At 47.8% G+C, this 21,681-nt stretch overlaps 1 protein-coding gene across 3 annotated transcripts in view; it reads right to left on the bottom strand.

The window, feature by feature from the left end:
* Window positions 1-21,681, bottom strand: part of PYROXD2 (pyridine nucleotide-disulphide oxidoreductase domain 2) — a 97,742-nt gene that overhangs the window by 14,448 nt on the left and 61,613 nt on the right. Inside the window, exons 14-15 of one of the 3 annotated variants that reach the window (XM_029610109.1) lie at window positions 14,907-15,013; window positions 1,556-1,676 (exon numbers count right to left, since the gene is read on the bottom strand). In XM_029610109.1, the coding sequence (XP_029465969.1) occupies window positions 1,556-1,676; window positions 14,907-15,013 (228 nt within the window). The remainder of the gene's footprint in view (window positions 1-1,555; window positions 1,677-14,906; window positions 15,014-21,681) is intronic. The other 2 variants (XM_029610112.1, XM_029610110.1) reach the window with 2 other exon arrangements.

Raw genomic sequence — 21,681 nt, 5'->3', positions numbered from 1 at the left:
TTTTTCTGTATGTTATTTTGCAGGACTATATCTTGGTTTTAATCAAATCAACCATTGCATTCAAACACTGCACCTCAAAGAAACCTATTAGAAAATATTGACAACATATAACAGCATTTCACTGCTTTAGTTGATGGCTGTTGGTTTTAATCCCATAATAAAAGACGGACTCACATGTAAACCGAGTACCACAGTAATATGTTTAAAAGGCTTATATACTCCTGGAGGCACCACAGATGTGTAGACTTTTGGAGCCACACTGGTGAGGTGGTAACATTGGTTAAGATATGAAGTTACAGGGAGGAAATATGAAATCTAAAATTTGATCCTGTATCTGTAACTTTTCTAAACAAATGAGGACTATTTCTGGAGACAACACTCCAGCATAAAAATACCAGGTATCTGCCAGAACAATGAACTACACTGTTTAACATGTGCCAAGCTCAGAAAGGAACGCTCTGGACCCTATTTGCAATAAAGTTTCTCCTATTGTGTGCCTTTGGCAAAAGCCTTTTTAAAATAGGACTCTTTATGTTTTCTGTTTCACAGAGTTGAACTCTTAGAACAAGGTCAGCCCCTTTCTCTCTGTTTTATAATTCATACATTCTGTGAAAGGAAGTCAGACAATGTCCACTATAGTTCTTTAACCAGCAAGAAAGATTTGTTTGAACTGAACCACCCGCACTAGTTTTAACTTCTAGAAACTCAGCTATGTCTGGAATTTGTTCACTGAAGGATGAAAAAAACAGTGCACAATGTTCCAATTAGCCTTAAAGGAGAACCATCTGCTGGAATCAGTTAGGTTTTAGCTGAGTTTTGGTTCCTGGAGAACCTACTTGTACAGTTCATCAGCTAGACTTCTTGCTACAGAAACTACAGTTTAAAAGACTGCAAAGAATAGACCATGAATACAATGTATTATATCTACATAAGGGCTCTGCTTAGAACTCATGTAACACACAATTCTTTGTTCACAAAAGGTGCTTTGGATGTGTACTATCTAGTGAGTAGAAGGCTTATAAGTATCCCTCCAGAAATACATGCATGCAGCACATATAGCATACAATTAAAGCATGCAGTAGTCTTGGATGTCAGTAGTTGTAGGCTACAGTAATTTTTGGTTATTAAAAAAAAAAAGTCTCAGCTGAAAGTTTTGTGCACAGGTTTCATGGAAGAGGATGAAATCAGAATTTACTCCTGGCTCTTTCATATTATCCTACCTTAGTTTACCAAGGACTAGGGATGTGCATCCTGATACGAAACAAAGAACCCTGAAATGTTGTTGGTTTTGTTTCTTGAAATAGGATGCACTAGTTGCAAATAGTGCACATAAAATTATTTAGTGCGTTCTTATTTTAAAAAACAATATGGAAAAAAACAATTGAAACAAAACTCAACTAAAATGAAAAAAGGGAGCATTCCCACCTCTAGTATGGTCAGTCAGTAGTTTGTTGCTCCTTTGATTTGAGTAGTTTCCTAGTCAAAAGACCAGAAAATACCTGACACTCTTCAGTTTTATAATATTTCAAAGATAGCTATTTTAATAGTTACATACCTGGATGGGCTCCACTGCCACACAAGTAAAGGCCATTGACTGGTGCCCTGTAGTTTGAATAACCAGGCACTGGACGTGCAAAGTAAAGCTGATCCAAGGACATACTTCCATGAAATATGTTCTGAAAATAAAATGGAGCGAACTGGATTCTTTGCCTCCTTTTACTAAACCATTGTGAGAATTATCTGAAAATGTTATAGTGCTTGAACTTTCAAGATCAAATAGATCCCTTTTCCCAAAGTGATTTAATGTGATTCCATAAGTAAATTTATAAACTCAATTAAATGTTCTCTGAGGACAAGCAATATATGGTAGTCCTCACATGTGGGTTACATTATTATTTATTTTATTTATTTATTTATTTAGGAGTTTTATATACCATTGCTCCAAAAGAAGATCACAACGGTTTACAAAAACAACATTCACATTTTAGATCAACACAACATCAAAACATGTTAACTAGATTGTTAAAATAGTCACTGAGTTGTCTTAATACTCTTTACATCTCTTAATAATTGTCGGTAGTTTGTCAAACAATATCCGTGTAATTTTCTGCCAGTTGTTATTTTACATTTAAAGCTCTTTCCTTCAATGATCTGACGTAACGACTTATTATTAGATGGTGCCTGGTATGGAACTTTGATTTCAAAGCTTCTAGAACCTTTGAACATGTCCTACTGGGCATGTGCAACTCTAGCCACCTCTCTGCCACCTAAGCAGGGCCCTTGTCTTGTCCCCAGAGCCTGCAAGTCACACTTCTGTCTCTCACAGCTACTGCAATGAAAGTTCTGGAGCTGCAAGAGCTGTTTTCCTATAAGTCTCAATGGGTTTGTTTTTTCCTTCTAGTACCTTTAGGTAGGCTTTTGTTTACTTCAGGTTTCTCTAATTTTTTACCCTTTATTTCTGTCGACCACATGGTGCCCCAACCTGGTGCTCAATGCGGCCTTGCTGAGGTTTTTTTCCCAGCCCCTGTGTTGTGTTTTTGCCTTTAGTCTAATGCAACAAAGGGCCTGCAGTTTTCAAATGCCTCTGCATTGTTGGGCTAGGCCTCTTATGCTGGCATTTGAGGACTTGCTTGGGTACATGCTATGGTGTCTCTGGTGGACCCCCCTCCACCACCACCACCACCACCATGAAGCTTCCACCATTATTAACTAGCATTCCAGGCAGAAGCTCCGGGAGACTTAGTCCAACTGATGTGCATTGATGGAGGCTTCGACATTGAGGGATTCAGAAGGTACATCCAGCACATTGATATCATTGTTTCTCCCTTGACCCATGCACTGGAGTTCATAGGCTAGAATTTTTATAGGCAATATATCAAGTTGCGCTTGGAAATTCTTCTTAATCAGCACAGTGACACAAATATAATTGGGATTATTTCTGTATCTTTCTGCCACATTTTCTTGGTCTCTGCATCTCATGGTATTTATTTATTTATTTATGTATTTTTATATACCGGTGTTCGATTTTACATATCATATCGGTTTACATTCCAACAAAAAATGCAGGAAATCAAGCTTTTTTTTAATTTAAGGATCTTCGCTTCCTCCATATGATCCACAAAATAGTCGCTAGGTACTGACACCTCTATCAACAATGCCATTCTTGTGTTTATGTCCTTCAACACAATATCCAGTTTTCTAGCCTCAATTTTCCTGTCATATGCATTTGGACTCAGACAACATCATTTGCATTCCACCAGTCCTATGGAAGTGAATATGCAATGAGATTCTGAACAGAGAAGAAAACTTGGACCGGTTGGTATATACCCCAGGGTTCTGAAGGAACTAAAAATTGCAATTTCAGATCTATTAAAATTTGTAACCTATCATTAAAATCATCCATTGTACCTGAAGACTGGAGGGTGGCTAATGTAACCCCAATATTTAAAAAGGGCTCCAGGGGTGATCTGGGAAACTATAGACCAGTGAGCCTGACTTCAGTGCCGAGAAAAATAGTGGAAACTATTCTAAAGACCAAAATCACAGAGCATATAGAAAGACATGGTTTAATGGAACACAGCAAGGATTTACCCAAGACAAGTAATGCCTCACAAATCTGCTTAAGCTTTTTGAAGGGGTTAATAAACATGTGGTTAAAGGTGAACCAGTAGATGTAGTGTATTTGGATTTTCAGAAGATGTTTTGACAAAGTCCCTCATGAGAGACTTCTAAGAAAACTAGAAAGTCATGGGATAGGAGACGGTATCCTTTCATGGATTACAAACTGGGTAAAAGACAGGAAACAGAAAGTAGGATTAAATGGTCAATTTTCTCAGTGGAAAAGGGTAAACAGTGGAGTGCCACAGGGATCTGTACTTGGACCGGTGCTATTCAATATATTTATAAATGATCTGGAAAGGAATACAATGATTGAGGTAATCAAGTTTGCACATGATACAAAATTATTCAGAGTAGTTAAATTACAAGCAGATTGTGATAAATTGCAGGAGGACCTTGCGAGATTGGAGTATTGGGCATAAAAATGGCAGATGAAATTTAATGTGAACAAATGCAAGGTGATGATATAGGGAAAAATAATCCATGCTGTAGTTACACGATGTTAGGTTCCATATTAGGAGCTACTACCCAGGAAAAAGATCTAGGTGTCATAATGGATAATAAATTGAAATTGTCGGCTCAGTGTGCTGTGGCAGTCAAAAAAGCAAACAGAATGTTAGGAATTATTAGGAGTGGAATGGTGAATAAAACAGAAAATGTCATAATGCCTCTGTATCGCTCCATAGCAAGACCGCACCTTGAGTACTGTGTACAATTCTGGTCGCCGCATCTCAAAAAAGATATAGTTGCGATGGAGAAGGTACAGAAAAGGGCAACCAAAATGATAAAGGGGATGGAACAGCTCCCGAATGAGGAAAGGCTAAATAGGTTAGGATTGTTCGGCTTGGAGAACAGTCGGCTGAGGGGGATATGATAGAGGTCTTTAAAATCATGAGAGGTTTAGAACGGGTATATGTGAATTAGTTATTTACTCTTTCAGATAATAGAAGGACTAGGGGGCACTCCATGAAGTTAGCAAGTAGCACATTTAAAACTAATTGGAGAAAATTCTTTTTCACTCAATGCACAATTAAGTTCTGGAATTTATTGCCAGAGGATGTGGTTAATGCAGTTAGTGTAGCTGGGTTTAAAAAAGGTTTGGATAAGTTCTTGGAGGAGAAATGGCAACGTAATTGGGCCTCCCCAGTTCCCTCCCAGTCTGCTCCAGTTAAGGAGCAGACTGGGAGGGAACTTTCCTATCCCTAACCCTACCCTTCCTACCTCTTCCCGACCACTAAACTAACCCTAACCTTCCCCATTTTTAAAATTTTTAATCTTACTTTTCCATGGGAGCAGAAGTAAACTCCATGCACTGGCCAGCTGGCAGCATGCACTTCCCCTGGACAGCGGCTAATGGTGCTATCCCAGCCCCCCACCCACACACACACAGACCAAGCCCCCTGGCACACCTCTTTATAGACTTCTGCACATAACAGGGTATGTGCGTGGCTAGGCCTGTTCTAAAACATGCACGGCGCATGCAAGGCCCGGCCATGCGCATAACCCCCCATTTTTACATGCGCGGCCCCTTTAAAATCGTGTCTTTAGAGAATAGCCACTGCTATTATTGGCATCAGTAGCATGGGATCTACTTAGTGTTTGGGTATTTGCCAGGTACTTGTAGCCTGGATTGGCCACTGTTGGAAACAGGATGCTGGGCTTGATGGACCCATGGTCTGATCCAGTATGGCAATTTCTGAAATTCTTGTGGTATTATGTTCTCTGAATTATACAGATTGCGGATTATCTGCTAAGGGATTTCTTCCCCAGAACTTTGAATGCTGCATTTCAGTACACCTGTGAACCTGCAAGTAAGACTGAGTTTCATACTCAGCAGCCTACTGCATAACCATGAAGAAGGAGTCTTACCAACTTATCCCTTGAAAGACTTTGGCAAGCTAGGAACATCTTTACCCTGTTTCTGCCATCGTATATCTCACAGAGATGTTTGTGAGACCTTTGGGTTCTGTCATTCGCCATACGGGGTTCACTGGATTTACCCTGTGGTATTGAGATAAATCCTGGACTTCTACAGGATTGTGATCCAGAACGGTTAAGGGTGAGATAACAATGGCTTAATTATCTTTCAGCTAGGTTAATTAGTTTGGCAATTGCATAATTAACAAGTGCAAAGTTGGGCTTGGAGATAACACACAAGTTCTGTTTATCTTTTATTGCTGGCTTTTCACTTTGAAACTGTAACAAACTAAAACCAAAAACAAAGAAATTAAATATCTGTACCATATTATACTTCTGCTGAACCAATAAAACTGATCGATTACCTCATAAAAAGTATAAGTAACAGCTCCTTTAACAACTAATGAATTTGTATCATAAATTTATCAGATTAAATTATTTTATTCAACTCAGTTATCCACACTGGAGGTGGACCCTTGTGTTGCGACCGTCGCTGCCCGATGTCTCCATTCCGTCCTCCTTACCTCCTCAGCGACTCCCTCTTGCTCAAGTGGAAGGTTGGCTGCCGCGGTGTCTTCTGCCGACTCCATCTGGCGTCCCCGGAATGGCTCGACGCTGCACACTGCCATGTTTCCCAGCAGGCTAAGGGCATGCACGTGGCGTGACCACAACTGAAGTACCAGCAATGGCGCGAACCTCAGGGGCATTCCCCTGAGGTGACATAATCTTCACCGGATAGCTAAGGTCTCTGAAAACGCTAACGTATCGAGTTAGCAAGGAGTTGGATATGTACAAAGAGTTCTAGGACTTCGGGTTCTCTCCAAGCTACTCTGCCTCCTTGGACTTACCAGGGGTACCCGCTCCTTGGGGGCCTTGCTTTCTCTTTGCTTTTCAGATCACAGTCTGGAACCAGTACTCGCTCCTCGAGGTCCCTCATTCCCTGACTTGCTTCTGAATACCACTTCTGCCAGGAAGTCATCACTGCCTACAACACCAGTGAGTTACCATCTCTCTCTCAAAGCCTTCCCTGGAACCAGGTACTCGCTCCTTGAAGACCTAATCCATTACAGCTCCTGGACTACTTCATGAGACCATTGTGTGAGTGTTACCATCAAGGTTCTGTTCCTGAACTCTGCATACCCTGCCTACTCACTATCTTCAGTTTCTCTACAGCTCAGTTATCCGGGATCGCTGTTCCAGTATCTGAGAGACCACAGTCCAGCCCGGCATTACCAGCTTACTACTGCCACCTCTAGTGGTTCAATATACTATTTAATAAAAGAACTAGTGTGTGTCTTTCTCCATACTCTGAGCCTAACCAGTGGTCCCTCTCGGGATCTTCCCCGGGGGGCATGGTCATCTGCCATCTGCCCAAGGATCCACCCACAACTACCATGAACACTAACACCTTGGCCTGGTGCAGGATTGATACGGCCCTCTGGTTGGACCCAGAGAGCGCCTGCCACCATGATACTGAGCACACAAGGAGACAGAGGCTAACTGGAGCTTCATCAATAACAGTCCAGGGTTTCTGCAGGTTGAGCCCTTGGGTACCCAGACCGCCTGGACTTAGATGGCCTCTGGTGGTCTCCTGGAGAGATAGCAGAGGGGTGTGCCCACCACGAGCAAGGGTGCATGGCTGATGCAGAATGGATGGACCAGAACCGAACTGGAAACTCTGGAGACTTCAGGGAGGTAGCAGTTCAGGGAGGCTCTCCAGGTGAGACAGGCAGCACCTGCGGGTCTAGCCAAGTGGAAGCCGCGGTTAGTTTCCAAGCAGGTTGGTCTGGTAGTCACAGTAGACCATAAGAGAGTGTCCAAGTGAAGCACAAGGATCAGAATCAGAGAATCAATCCAGGAATAGTCAGCCAAAGTAAGGGTCAATACCAGGGTCAGTTCCAGATGGCAGACAGGAGAATAATCAGGCAGGCAAAGGTCAGTTCCAGGCAGCAGACAGAAGAATGGTCAGGCAGGCAGTGGTCAGATCCAGGCAGCAGACAGAAGAATGGTCAGGCAGCAGTGGTCAGTTCCAGGTGGCAGACAGAAGAATGGTCAAGCAGGCAGTGGTCAGTTCCAGGCAGCAGACAGAAGAATGGTCAGGCAGGCAGAGGTCAGTACCAGAGGTCAGTCCGAAGAGGTACTACCTGAGAAGGATATAGGAACACATGGAGACACAGGGAACGAAGAGATACTGGAACAGGAGATGCTGGAACAGGAGACACTGGAACACACGAGGCAAACTAGAGCACCAATGGTGTCGACCCGATTGCCAAGGCGGGAATCGATGGACTGAGCCCTGCTTATATACAGAGCTCAGGTGATGTCATCATGGTGCGCTGTGGAGGACTTTCCCATGCTTGGCCCTTTAAATGGCTGGAAGTTCCACGCATGCGCGCTTAGGGACAGACCTGAAACCAGCGTGGACGCCGAGCCTCAGTGTGAGGAGCCGGGACAGGTAGAGGGCCTTGAAGGCCTGAGAGAAGCTGCAGGATGCCACAGACACTGGCAGATAGCGACGGTGGCAAGGCCAGCACTCGTGGAGGACCGGGCAAGGTGAGCAGGTCCAGCCACGGTGCCAACTCGGCCAGAGCGCGCAACAGTACTCGCCCTTCTAGACCTTCCCCTTAACGGTTTGGGCTTCTCTGGATGGGCATGATGGAAGTCTTGTAGGAGAGTCTTGTCATAAATGTGGTGAGAGGGCTCCCAGGAGTTTTCTTCTGGGCCGAAGCCTTCCCACGACAGGAGGTACTCCCAGTGGCCTTGATGGCATCGCACGTCTAGGACCTCCTTGACCTGTAAGGTCTTTTTCGGTTCTGCGGTAATGCTGTGTAGGAGGAGGTGGCCTTTGGGAAGTCCAGGACATGACTAAAGGCTTAAGGAGTGACACGTGGAACGTGTTGTGAATTCCCATGGAGGCTGGGAGTCATAGCTGATAAGTGACTGCTCCTATGCGTCGAAGGATGGGAAATGGACCAATGAATCTGGGGGCTAGCCAGGATGTGCTTCATACAGAGCTAGACTTTCTGGCCAGGCCGGAACAGCCGTGCGGTCCGACAATGGCTGTCTGTGAAGCGTTTGGCCCAATCAGCTGCTTGGCAGAGTATCTCCTTTACTTGGTTCCAGATCCTGCGTATGGTTTGTGCTATAGACTGGGCTGCAGGTGAGGGTACACTTAGAGGAACCGGTAGGGGTAGGCGTGGTTGGTGGCCAAAGACTACCGCAAAGGGTAAAACATCCATGGCAGAGGTGATATGGGTGTTATGGGATAGTTCTGCTCATGGCAGAAGGTCAGCCCAGTTATCTTGCTGGTCGTTGACATATGATCGCAGGAACATTTTCAAGGAGCAATTAGTCCTTTCAGCTTGGCCGTTTGCTTGCGGATGATAGGCTGATGTTAAGTTTAACGTAATATTGAACTTTTTACAAAGAGACCTCCAATATTTAGCAGAAAACTGAGGTCCACGATCGGAGACGATTTCCTGTGGTAGTCCATGTAAACGAAATATGTCAGTCAAGAAGAGTCTAGCTAGCTCTGGAGCTGAAGGGAGACCAGGTAATGGGACAAAGTGAGCCATTTTTGAGAAGCGGTCAATGATGACCCAGATTACAGTATTTCCTTTTGAAGGAGGCAGATCCAGATAAAATCAGTGGAAAGGCTTGACCAGGGCTCGGTGGGTGCAGGAAGCGGTTGGAGAAGCCCCCATGGGCGGCCAGTTGGGGGGTTTTGCTGCTTGGAAACTGGACAGGAATCCACTAAGCCACCAATAGTGCCTTCGAAGCATCTCGAGAGTCCGGGTTCGACCAGGACGACCGGCCAGCCTAGTCATGAGCCCAGCGGAGCACACGTTCATGGAGATGGTGGGGGACCACCGTCTTCCCGGCTGGTACCGTGTGGTGACTGCAACTGATATGCAAGCAGGATCGATGATGTGCTTAGGTGTCTTGGGTGTGTCTTCTGGCTCAACGGAGCGAGAGAGTATATCTGTGTGGAGGTTTTTAGCTAAAGGGTGATAGCGGAGCTCGAAGTTGAAGCATTCAAAGAACAGGGCCCAGTGGGCTTGTCTTGGGTTAAGTAACTGGGCCTTCTTTAGGTGTTCTAGATTCTTGTGGTCAGTAAATATTGTGAATTTGTGTTGCGCTCCTTCCAGCCAGGGGTGCTATTCCTGGAGGGCAAGTTTTACTGCTAGGAGTTCACGGTCCCCTATAGTATAATTTTGCTTGGTAGAGGAGAATTTATGTGAGTAGAAGGAACATGGTACTAGAGTTCCCTTAGTGGAGTACTGGCTCAAGACCACCCCTGCTCCGATGGCGGATGCATTGATTTTGACGATGAAGGGGCGGTTTGGATCTAGATGTCGTAGACACAGACCGGTATAGAAGGCTTCTTTCAAGGCGTGGAATGCTGACTGGTCCTTGGGGCTCCACATTCGAAGGTCACATCCTTTCCTAGACATTGTGGTGAGTGCAGCGGCCAGCGTGGAGTAATTAGGGATGAAGTTTCGATAGTAATTTGTGAATCCAAGGAATCTTTGTAGGGCACAGATGCCCACTGGTTGAGGCAAATCTCGAATGCCCTGGAGTTTGTCGGGGTCCATGGTGAAGCCACGGTTGGAAATGAATTAGCCTAAGAAGGGAAGACTGGGTTGTTCAAAAATGCATTTCTCTAATTTTGCATAGAGATGATGGTCTCTGAGACGTTAGAGGACTGTTTGAACGTGGGAACGATGAGACTTCAGGTCTTTGGAGAATATTAGTATATCGTCCAGATATACTACGGCAAATGTGTATAAAAGGTCCCGGAAGATCTCGTTCATTAGCCATTGAAAGACTGCAGGGGCATTGCAAAGTCCTAAGGGCATTACTATGTACTCGTAATGGCTGTCTCTTGTGTTGAAGGTGGTTTTCCACATGTCTTCCGGTTGAATCCGTACAAGATTATACGCCCCTCAGAGATCCAATTTTGTAAAGATTTGTGCGCCTTGCAGGCGGTCACACTAATAAGTGGCAGTGGATAACGGTCCTTACGAGTTACTGTGTTCAAACCTCTGTAGTCTATGCAGGGTCTTAAGCTGCCATCTTTCTTCTTTACGAAGAAGAACCCAGCTCCTGCCGGGGAATTAGAAGGTCTTATGAATCCTTAATCCAAATTTTCCTTGATGTAGGCTGACATTGCAAGGGTTTCAGGGAGTGACAAGGGATAGGTTCTGCCCTTGGGAGGCATGATTCCAGGCAGCAGTTCTATGGGGCAGTTAAATTCTCGGCGTGGAGGCAGGATGTCAGCGTTTTGTTTGGAGAATACATCCTTGAATTCCGAGTATGGGGCAGGTAATCCAGGAAGGGTTGTAGAGTTGAGAACGGTCACAGATGGAGATACTTGCCGTAAACAGTGGGTTTGACATTGAGGGCCCCACTGGGTTAGTTGCAGGGATTGCCAGTCGAAGTGGGGTGCGTGTATCTGGAGCCAGGGAAGTCCAAGTACTACGGGGTGTGTGGATCGTTTCAAGATCAGGAGGGAAATCTCCTCATCATGGGGGGTCCCAACAGTGAGGCAAATGGTCATGGTACGGTGGGTGATACGACCGGGGAGATGCTCTCCCTGTATCAAGGCAATACGGAGTTGTACCTCTAGTAGTTGGACCGGTATCTGGAGAAGCCTGACGATATCTTCCATTATAAAATTTCCACTCGCCCCAGTGTCCATGAGGGCGGTGGTGGCGAATGATCATGACTCCCTATGGAGGGAGATAGGGAGCAATAGCTGAGGGCCAGAAACAGTAGCGCCCAAGCTTGGGACCCCCACTGGACTCAGGTTTTGTAGTTTGCTGGACGCACTGGGCAAGTCTGAAGAAGATGTCCAGAAATGCCACAATATAGGCAAAGGCCCGCCTTTCTGCATCAGAGGCGTTTCTCTGGAGTCAGGCGGCTGTGATTGATTTGCATGGGCTCCTCGGGAGGCTGAGGAGCCGCTGGTAAGGCCTTCAACTGAGGGCTCGCCGAATGGGTTGATCGTAGAGGACCCTTACCTCCTGATGTCGTTGTTGAAGACCGTAGTCGATTCTACCGAGCAGGGAGATCAGGTCTTCCAGAGATACGGGGATTTTGCGGGCGGCCAGTTCATCCTTAAGGGCAGGAGACAGTCCCTCGAGGTAGAGTGCCCACAAGCAGTCTTCTTGCCACCCTAACTCAGTGGCTAGTGTTCTAAACTCCACTGTATACTCAGCGAGCAAGTGCGAGCCTTGACGGAAGTGGAGTAGGTGGTGGCCAGCGACCGCCTGTCAGCCTGGGTCCTTGAAGGTACGTCGGAAGACGGAGATGAACTGAGGGAGCTGGCGAAGAATGGTGTCAGAATGCTCCCAGAGTGGGGAAGCCCATGCTAGGGCCTTCCCCTCAAGGCGTGAAAGGATGTGATTTTTGTTGCCTCGTCAGGAAACAATGAGGGTTGCAGTGAAAACTGCATATAACATTGATTTATGAAGCCTCAACAAAGGCGCGAATCCCCATTAAAACGGGGTGGAGCTGGGAGGTCCAGCGGTGCCCTTGAGGGCAAGGTGGAGGCAAGGGCCCTTGGGTTGGCCATGTCGGATTCCTCCACTGAGAACGTATTTTCTCCACAGAAGAAGCCAATGTTTCCAGGACCTGTTGTTGTTCTTGGACACGGTTAGCCAGACCAGAGATGGCCTGCGAGGCGGGATTCTCCGCCGAGTCCATGGCCTTGGCAACCTGTTGCACTGGAGGTGGACCCTTGGCCTGGTGCAGGATTGGTATGGCCCTCTGGTCGGAACAAGAGAACGTCTGCCACCAGGAGGCGGAGCACACAAGGAGACAGAGGCTAACTGGAGCTTCACCAATAATAGTCCAGGGTTTCCACAGGTTGAGCCCTTGGGTACCCAGACTGCCTGGACTTAGATGGGCCTCTGGTGGTCTTCCGGAGAGATAGCGGAGGGGTGTGCCCACCACGAGCAAGGGTGCATGGCTGATGCAGAATGGATGGACCAGACCCAAACTGCACGCTCTAGAGACCTCAGGGAGGTAGCAGTTCAGGGAGGCTTTCTGGGCGAGACAGGCAGCGCCTGTGGATCTAGTCAAGTAGAAGCCGCGGTTAGTTTCCAAGCAAGTTGGTCTGGTAGTCACAGTAGACCAGAAGAAAGTGTCCAAGTGAAGCGCAAGGGTCAGAGCCAGAGAATCAGTTCAGGCATAGTCAGCCAAAGTAAAGGTCTATACCAGGGTCAGTTCCAGATGGCAGACAGAAGAATAGTCAGGCAGGCAGTGGTCAGTTCCAGGTGGCAGACAGAAGAATGGTCAGGCAGGCAGAGGTCAGTACCAGAGGTCACTCCAAAGAAGTACTACCTGAGAAGGATACAGGAACACACAGAGACACAGGGAACGAAGAGACGCTGGAACAGGAAATACTGGAACACACGAGGCAAACTAGAGCACCAACGGTGTTGTCCCGATTGCCAAGGCGGGGATTGAGGGACTGAGCCCTGCCTTATATATAGGGCTCAGGTGATGTCATCATGGCGCGCCGTGGAGGAGCTTCCCGGGCTTGGCCCTTTAAAAGGCCGGGAGTTGCGCCCGCGCGCGCTTAAGGGCAAACCCAACACCAGCGTGGACGCCGAGCCTCGGTGTGAGGAGGCGGGAGAGGTAGAGGGCCTTGAAGGCCCGAGAGAAGCCGCAGGATGCTGCGTACGCTGGAACTAGCGGCGGCAAGGCCAGCACTCGTGGAGGGCCGCGCGAGGTGAGCAGGTCCAGCTGCGGACCCAATGCGGCCGGAGTGCGCAACACACACGAGATATTCCTACATTTCTCACGATCACACTGTAGCTGGCCAAAGACTTCTCCCCTCCCAATCTTCAATGAAAAATGCTACCCCAGCAGCTTCCTCCCGCTCGATCTCAATAAATAAAAAATATATAGCTGGCCAAGCAGCTCCCTCTCGTCAGTCCCGAAAAGTGTGTATGAAAGCCAGCAGGAGGAGGAGATGCTCGTTCCTTCAGCCACTGGCCTGAATAGTAAATTAGTACTGCTTTCAGCTGTACTAGCATTTCATATTCATTCACCACTTAGTGATCTCTTCATTGACAGCTTTGATACAATTTTTTCCTTATTGAGATCTGGGGGGGGGGGGGGGGGAAGCTTCTGGTCACCTTCAATTTAATATTTATTGGAACTGAGAGGGGGAAGCCGCTCAGGTACAGTTTCTCATTTACTGGGATCAGGGATGAGAGGTGGGGCTTGCGCTCCTCTGGCACAGTTTTGTACAGATTGGGATCAGGAAAGGGCACTCACAATTGCAGGGAACTAGTGGTTTATATTTTTTAAGAATATTTACTCTGCTGGTGAACGGCAAAGTTACTTGAATGACTTTATCCAGGTAATATTAGTGGAGAAGACTTGTCCTGCTGAATATTTGACTAAAGTTATCTGGATAACTTTGCTCCTTACCAGCTTACTGAGTATGGACCTTATCAGAACTAGCCTCTTATTGGCTAGTTCTGATAATTTCCCAAGTTTTTTCCTCATTTTATATCCCCACTCCCATCTAGCCCAGCCTTTGCAGCAACTGGAATCTGGTACATATGCACCCTGTATCTGGCCACTAGTTGTCAGCATTGCATGATGGCTAAGATGTCTACTCCCAGAGGCTGTGATGGATACCACCAGAGCATCCCCAGTCCCCATCAGGCCAAGGTACAGAAATTGGGCTCAGAAGTCAAACCCATATCTCTTGCAAGGCAGCACACAGCACCGCCTCTCGGACACCAGTATGGACCATTCCCTCCATTGTTATCCTAACTCATTCCCCTCTGCCCCCATCTAACCCAGCCTCTGCAGCAATATTCCTTGGTCAGATGCTACAGACCATAGTTCCTTCTAGACCCTGGTATATTCGGTATGCCCCTTGAGCTTGGCAAAGTTGGTGGGGCTCTATTTGGGACTCTTCCAGGTTCTGTGAATGCTGCCTCCACGTATCCCCCATCTCTAATGTCCTGAGAAGTAATCAAGTCTGGCAGTCATACCAGGGTCTCAAAAATAGCAGCTGATAGCATTGCCACTGAGTCAGCAGGCTGATGCCAATGCCTTGAATAATTTTTGCTTGTAAAATTAATATAACTGGATCCCTGACTGCTCGCCCATTCTGTGAGTATTCTTATGCAGTTCAGAGCTACACCTGATATGTTTTTGTTAGATCAATGTTGATCTTATTAGTTTTATTATTTTATCATAATGTTTTATTAACCTGCCATTCTGTTGTGTTTCAGGTGGTCCGGTAATCAAATCAGAAGTAGTTGTAATTATTCTGTCCCTGCTGCTAGTTAAGTGTGAAAAGTCAAGTGACTCTGGTAGAGAAAATATCTTGGTCTACGAACCCCTCCGGAGAGTCCAAAAATCCTTTCCAAGTCTGGTGGTGTCAGGATGTCTCTCGCTATCACAGAAGCCTTAAAGCCAGGAGCATATTTTTCAATCCAGTCAAACACTAGAAGAAATTTCAAAGCAATTATTTTGGCCTAATATTTTTACATTTTTTAAAATATTCCGACTACTAGACCTTCAGCAAGAAAACACATTTTATCAAATTAAATCTTTTCAGCTAAATGTGGGCCAGAAGTATATTTGAAGGGAAAAATAACCCATGCTATAGTTACACAATGTTAGGTTCCATATTAGGAGCTATCATCCAAGAAAGAGATCTAGACGTCATAGTGGATAACACATTGAAATCGTCGGTTCAGTGTGCTGCAACAGTCAAAAAAGCAAACAGAATGTTGGGAATTATTAGAAAGGGAATGGTGAATAAAACGGAAAATGTCATAATGCCTCTGTATCGCTCCATGGTGAGACTGCACCTTGAATACTGTGTACAATTCTGGTCGCCACATCTCAAAAAAGATATAATTGTGATGGAGAAGGTACAGAGAAGGGCTACCAAAATGATAAGGGGAATGGAACAGCTCCCCTATGAGGAAAGACTAAAGAGGTTAGGACTTTTCAGCTTGGAGAAGAGACGGCTGAGGGGGGATATGACAGAGATGTTTAAAATCATGAGAGGTCTAGAACGGGTAGATGAGAATTGGTTATTTACCCTTTCGGATAATAGAAAGACTAAGGGGCACTCCATGAAGTTAGCATGTGGCACATTTAAAACTAATCGGAGAAAGTTCTTTTTTACTCAACGCACAATTAAACTCTGGAATTTGTTGCCAGAGGATGTGGTTAGTGCAGTTAGTATAGCTGTGTTTAAAAAAGGATTGGATAAGTTCTTGGAGGAGAAGTACATTACCTGCTATTAATTAAGTTGACTTAGAAAATAGCCACTGCTATTACTAGCATCAGTAACATGGAATAGACTTAGTTTTTGGGTACTTGCCAGGTTCTTATGGCCTGGATTTGCCACTGTTGGAAACAGGATGCTGGGCTTGATGGACCCTTGGTTTGACCCAGTATGGCATGTTCTTATGTTCTTCTTACAGTACTTAAGGAAAGACGAAGGCCAGCTTTATGGATCAGGCATATGGGCAAAACGATGGAAAGTCCCTTTACTTGCACTCCCAAAGGCTTTAATTTCCTGCAACTTCTAGAAAGGAAAACATTTTGAACAAAAATTCTACACAAAAAAACTGTGCAAAAGGTATTATGTGGCTTTTGCTGTAAAAGACTAAATTTAAGATTTGGGCACAAGTCCCACAATGCTTTTTGCATAACTTTTGCTTGCACGATTTTGCCAGGGAATTTTTTTTCTCAAAGTTGCAAGCTGTTGTGTTCCACGCCCGTGGCTGTCCACGAGCGCGGCCCCCTACCTCGGGTCCTGACCGGGCCGGCAGCCCTGCGTCCGAGCCCGGCACCCTTGCGTATCGGCGCGGGTCTCCGGGCGAGCCGCTGGCTCCGGAGCCGTCCTGCTCCTCCCTTGCGGTCGCCTGCTGCTCTCCTCCGCAGCCCGGATCCAAGATGGCCGCCGCCATTTTAGGCACGAGGCCGCGCCCCTTCACCAGAATTAAAGGGACCTCGTTCCTTTAATTATCCTCAGCTGATTCCTATCCTCAGGGCCAGAGGAAGTATAAGGAGACTTCCTCTGACCATTCCTTGACTTGGCAACGTCTCCTGTGAATGTTGTTTGAGTCTGCTTGCTTCGGTAAGTTCCAGCGTCTTGATTCCTTGTTCCTGTTTTGTCTTGGTGTTCCTGGTTCCTGACTTCAGATCGGCTAGTGGCGATTCCTGGTATTGACTTCGGATTGGCAAGCAGTGATTCTCTGGTGTGTGACCTCAGACTGGTAAGTGACGACCATCTGGCACTTGACCTTGGACTTAAGAACATAAGAACATAAGAATATGCCATACTGGGTCAGACCAAGGGTTCATCAAGCCCAGCATCCTGTTTCCAACAGTGGCCAATCCAGGCCATAAGAACCTGGCAAGTACCCCAAAATTAAGTCTATTCCATGTTGCTAATGGCAGTAGCTATTCTCTAGGTGAACTTAATAGCAGGTAATGGACTTCTCCTCCAAGATCTTATCCAATCCTTTTTAAAACACAGCTGTACTAATTGCACTAACCACAACTTCTGGCAACAAATTCCAGAGTTTAATTGTGCATTGAGTAAAAAAGAACTTTCTCCGATTAGTTTTAAATGTGCCCCATGCTAATTTCATGGAGTTCCCCCTGGTCTTTCTATTATCCGAAAGAGTAAATAACCTATTCACATCTACCCATTCTAGACCTCTCATGATTTTAAACACCTCTATCATATCCCCCCTCAGCCATCTCCTCCTGACCATCGTGTCCAAGGGCCTACCTAAGTCCCAGTGGCCCGGGTCCCTATGGGCTCCTCCCGGGGGGACCGCGGGCTTCCAGGGGTGAAGCTCCAGTCAGCCCTTGCACCATATGTCTGTTCCTTGACCTCTCAAAGGTCCACCTAAGTCCCAGTGGTCCGGGTCCCTACGTGCTCCTCCTGGGGGGATCACGGACTTCAGTGGAGAAGACACACCTCCGTTCCTTGACATCACGACTCTTCGTCCGCCTTCACAGTCGCGCCTGTCTATGGTGCCGAGGGTCAGCTGGTCACATCTTCTGTTCCTGCCTTGCCACCCGACGGGAGAACCTACGGATCTTCCTCCAAGGTATACCATCCTCCCGTTGGCCCAAGGGTTCACAAGCCTGAGCATCATAGATTGCCAAGTCCATGGACCCGGTGGAGGTATCTGCCCGACAGGCCATTCCCGGAATGGGCCAGCGCCTGAAGGATCAGCAACAGACCCTCGATGCCTTGGTCTCTGCAGTACAGGGGCTGACCCAACGTCTCGAGGCATTAGGGCCTAAAAACCCTACGCTGCCATCTCCATCTGGGGCTCAAGGAGCCTGCGCTACTCAGCCACACACTGTCCAGGCCTCCAGGGCCTGGACAGTGTGTGGCTGAGTAGCGCAGGGCCCTGATTGAGTAGCGCAGGGCCCTGCTCCTCAATCTTGTTGTCTTCAGCCGGCGCCATTTTCCAAAATGGCGGCGAAAAATGGCGGCGGCCATAGACGTACACGATTGGATGGCAGGAGGTCCTTCCGGACCCCCGCTGGACTTTTGGCAAGTCTCGTGGGGGTCAGGAGGCCCCCCACAAGCTGGCCAAAAGTTCCTGGAGGTCCAGCGGGGGTCAGGGAGCGATTTCCCGCCGCGAATCGTTTTCGTACGGAAAATGGCGCCGGCAGGAGATCGACTGCAGGAGGTCGTTCAGCGAGGCGCCGGAACCCTCGCTGAACGACCTCCTGCAGTCGATCTCCTGCCGGCGCCATTTTCCGTACGAAAACGATTCGCGGCGGGAAATCGCTCCCTGACCCCCGCTGGACCTCCAGGAACTTTTGGCCAGCTTGTGGGGGGCCTCCTGACCCCCACGAGACTTGCCAAAAGTCCAGCGGGGGTCCGGAAGGACCTCCTGCCGTCCAATCGTGTTCGTCTATGGCCGCCGCCATTTTTCGCCGCCATTTTGGAAAATGGCGCCGGCTGAAGACAACAAGATTGAGGAGCAGGAGCCCGTTCCGGACCGCTGCCGTTCCGGACCGCCGCTGGACCCGCAGGTTATTTAACTCATTTGGGGGGGGTTCGGGAGGGTGGGGGATTTAATTTAAAGGGTCGGGGGTGGGTTTTAGGGGGTTTTAGTGTGCCGGCTCACGATTCTAACGATTTATAACGATAAATCGTTAGAATCTCTATTGTATTGTGTTCCATAACGGTTTAAGACGATATTAAAATTATCGGACGATAATTTTAATCGTCCTAAAACGATTCACATCCCTAGAATTGGCCAACCGAGTAGATCGTCGGATGAGGTTTCGCCTTCCGGTAATTAAGGTAGCGAGAATGCCCTCACCTCTGTCCAAGAGTGCATCTGAAGCCCTTCGGGCATCCACCAAAGAGTCAATGGAGTTGGGTCGTGGGAGAGTGTCTCCTCAAGAGCATCGGCGGCAGAAAGGACTTTGCTTTTATTGCGGTGGGGCAGGCCATCGAATTGCCGCCTGCCCAGCATGTCCGGAAAACTCTCGGGCCTAGGATCTGAAGGAGGTCTCTTCCTGGGCCGGACTGCACCCGCACCTCCACTAACGTTGCCAGTGGCGTTAACCACGACAGATGGGGAGTTCCATACGCTAGCTCTAGTGGACTTCGGCGCCGGCGGCAATTTTATAATGAAAGGCCTGGTGGGACACTTAAAAATCCCACAAGTTCGTCTCTCTGTCCCTATGGTCATCTCCTCGATCCAAGGGAAGCCCCTTCCAGACCAGGTGACACACACCACGATTCCTGTTCAGCTGAGGGCCGGGGCCCTGCATCAAGAACAGATGTCATTCTATGTCCTAGAGTACTCCATCCGATCGTCCTAGGTCTCCCTTGGCTCCAGGAGCACGAGCCCCAGTTCGATTGGAAGACTTTGCAGCTGGCTCGTTGGGGGCCGAAGTGCCACGGCAATTGCCTCCACTCTGTGGTTCCAGTATCCTGTCCCATAGCTTCCACCAGCCTTCCAGGCCTGCCAGCCCCATATGCCGTCTATGCGGATGTTTTCTCGAAACAAAAGACTGAAATTTTGCCACCGCATCAATCCTTTGATTGTGCCATCAATCTTCTCCCAGGGACGGAGCCTCCTCGAGGGCGCACCTATGCCCTTTCTCCGGCTGAGACGCAGGCCATGAAAGAGTATATCGAGGAGAACCTAGAGAGAGGATTTATCCGGAAATCAAAGTCTCCAGCAGGGGCTGGGTTCTTCTTCGTCGCCAAGAAGGACGAAAGTCTGCGACCTTGCATTGACTATAGGGGCCTGAATGCTATAACAGTCAAGGACCGTTATCCATTGCCCCTCATCTCCAAACTCTTTGACTGGTTGCAAGGAGCAAAGATCTTCTCCAAGCTGGATCTCCGGGGAGCTTACAACTTGATCCGTATCAGGGAGGGTGACGAGTGGAAGACGGCCTTCAATACTAGAGACGGCCACTACGAGTATTTAGTAATGCCGTTCGGGCCCTGTAATGCCCCCGCGGTGTTCTAGAACACCATGAATGAGATACTCCGCGACCTCTTGTATCAGTGTGTGGTCGTATACTTGGACGATATACTGATATTTTCAGATACCCTAACTGCTCACCGCCAATACGTTATCCAAGTGTTACAGCGTCTCAGGGAGCACAAATTGTACGCAAAGCTTGAAAAGTGCCTTTTTGAGCAGGAGTCCCTTCCCTTCTTGGGATACATAGTGTCCAGAGAAGGCTTCCGTATGGATCCCCAGAAGCTGAAAGCCATTTGAGAATTGCCACAACCGTCAGGATTAAAGGCACTTCAGAGGTTTTTGGGTTTCGCAAACTACTATTGCTCTTTTATTCCGCATTATGCGACCATCGTTGCCCCGATGACAGCCCTGAACCGGAAAGGCGCGGACCCCAAAAGATGGCCTCCTGCAGCAGAGGCTGCCTTTCATCGCCTCAAGGAGGCGTTCCTGTTACAGCCATGCCTTCGGCATCCGGATCCACAGCGGCCGTTTGTCATCGAAGTGGACGCCTCCTCGGAAGGCGTAGGCGCCGTTCTGAGCCAGACCTCCGAGGGTCATAAGCTACGTCCGTGTGCCTTCCTCTCATGCCAGTTTTCCCCGGCAGAATGGAACTAAGCCATAGGGGATAAGGAGCTCCTGGCTATAAAGGTAGCCTTAGAAGAGTGGTGGCAGTGGCTAGAGGGGGCACAACACCAGTTTACGGTCTACACTGATCACAAAATCCTAGAGTACCTGCAGCGAGCTCAACGACTCAATCCACGGCAGGCACGTTGGGCCCTATTCTTCACTAGGTTCAACTTCGTCCTTCGTTACAGACCCGTCGGGAAGAATGTCAAGGCTGACGCCCTTTCACATGTCTTTGAGTCTACAGAAGGTACTGAGGAACCGTAGTTCATCATTGAGCCGTCCTGTATTCTCCTGTCTGCTACTACGACCATCCCTCCCAGGAAAACCCTGGTCCCGCTGCACCTGCGGAAACAAGTCCTAGCCTGGGCTCACGACTCCCGCTGTTCTGGCCACCAGGGACAATCCCGGACCTTACAAACCCTGTGTCGATACTATTGGTGGCCTAAAGTCAACAAGGATGTCCGGGCATACGTGGAGTCCTGCCAGTCGTGTGCTCACCACAAATGGATCCCTGGTTCGATCCCGGGCCTACTCCAGCCTTTACCAGCGCCCGCAGAACCTTGGACTCACGTGGCAACCGACTTTGTGGTCGACCTGCCACTATCTAATGGCAACACGGTCATATGGGTAATCGTTGACCGGTTTAGTAAAATGGCACATTTCGTGCCACTCCTGGGGTTGCCGTCTGCTCCCCAGCTGGCCCAGCTGTTTGTGCAGCATATCTTTCGGCTGCATGGCCTTCCTAGGAGCATCCTTTCAGATAGGAGGCCTCAATTTACTGCCAGGTTCTGGAGGGCCCTCTGTCAAAAGTTTGACGTTACCTTAGACTATACGTCGGCGTACCATCCCCAGTCTAATGGTCTTGCGGAGAGGACTAACCAGACGCTAAAACAATTCCTCCGACTCTACGTCAACGAAAAACAAGATGATTGGTTCAACCTGCTACCCTGGGCGGAGTTTGCCCTTAACTCTCATATCTCCTCGGCTACCGGATCCTCGCCGT

The sequence above is a fragment of the Rhinatrema bivittatum genome, chromosome 7 (genome assembly GCF_901001135.1).
Source record: "Rhinatrema bivittatum chromosome 7, aRhiBiv1.1, whole genome shotgun sequence".
NCBI lineage: Eukaryota > Metazoa > Chordata > Amphibia > Gymnophiona > Rhinatrematidae > Rhinatrema > Rhinatrema bivittatum.
This window is presented reverse-complemented; position numbering and strand designations above follow the sequence as displayed.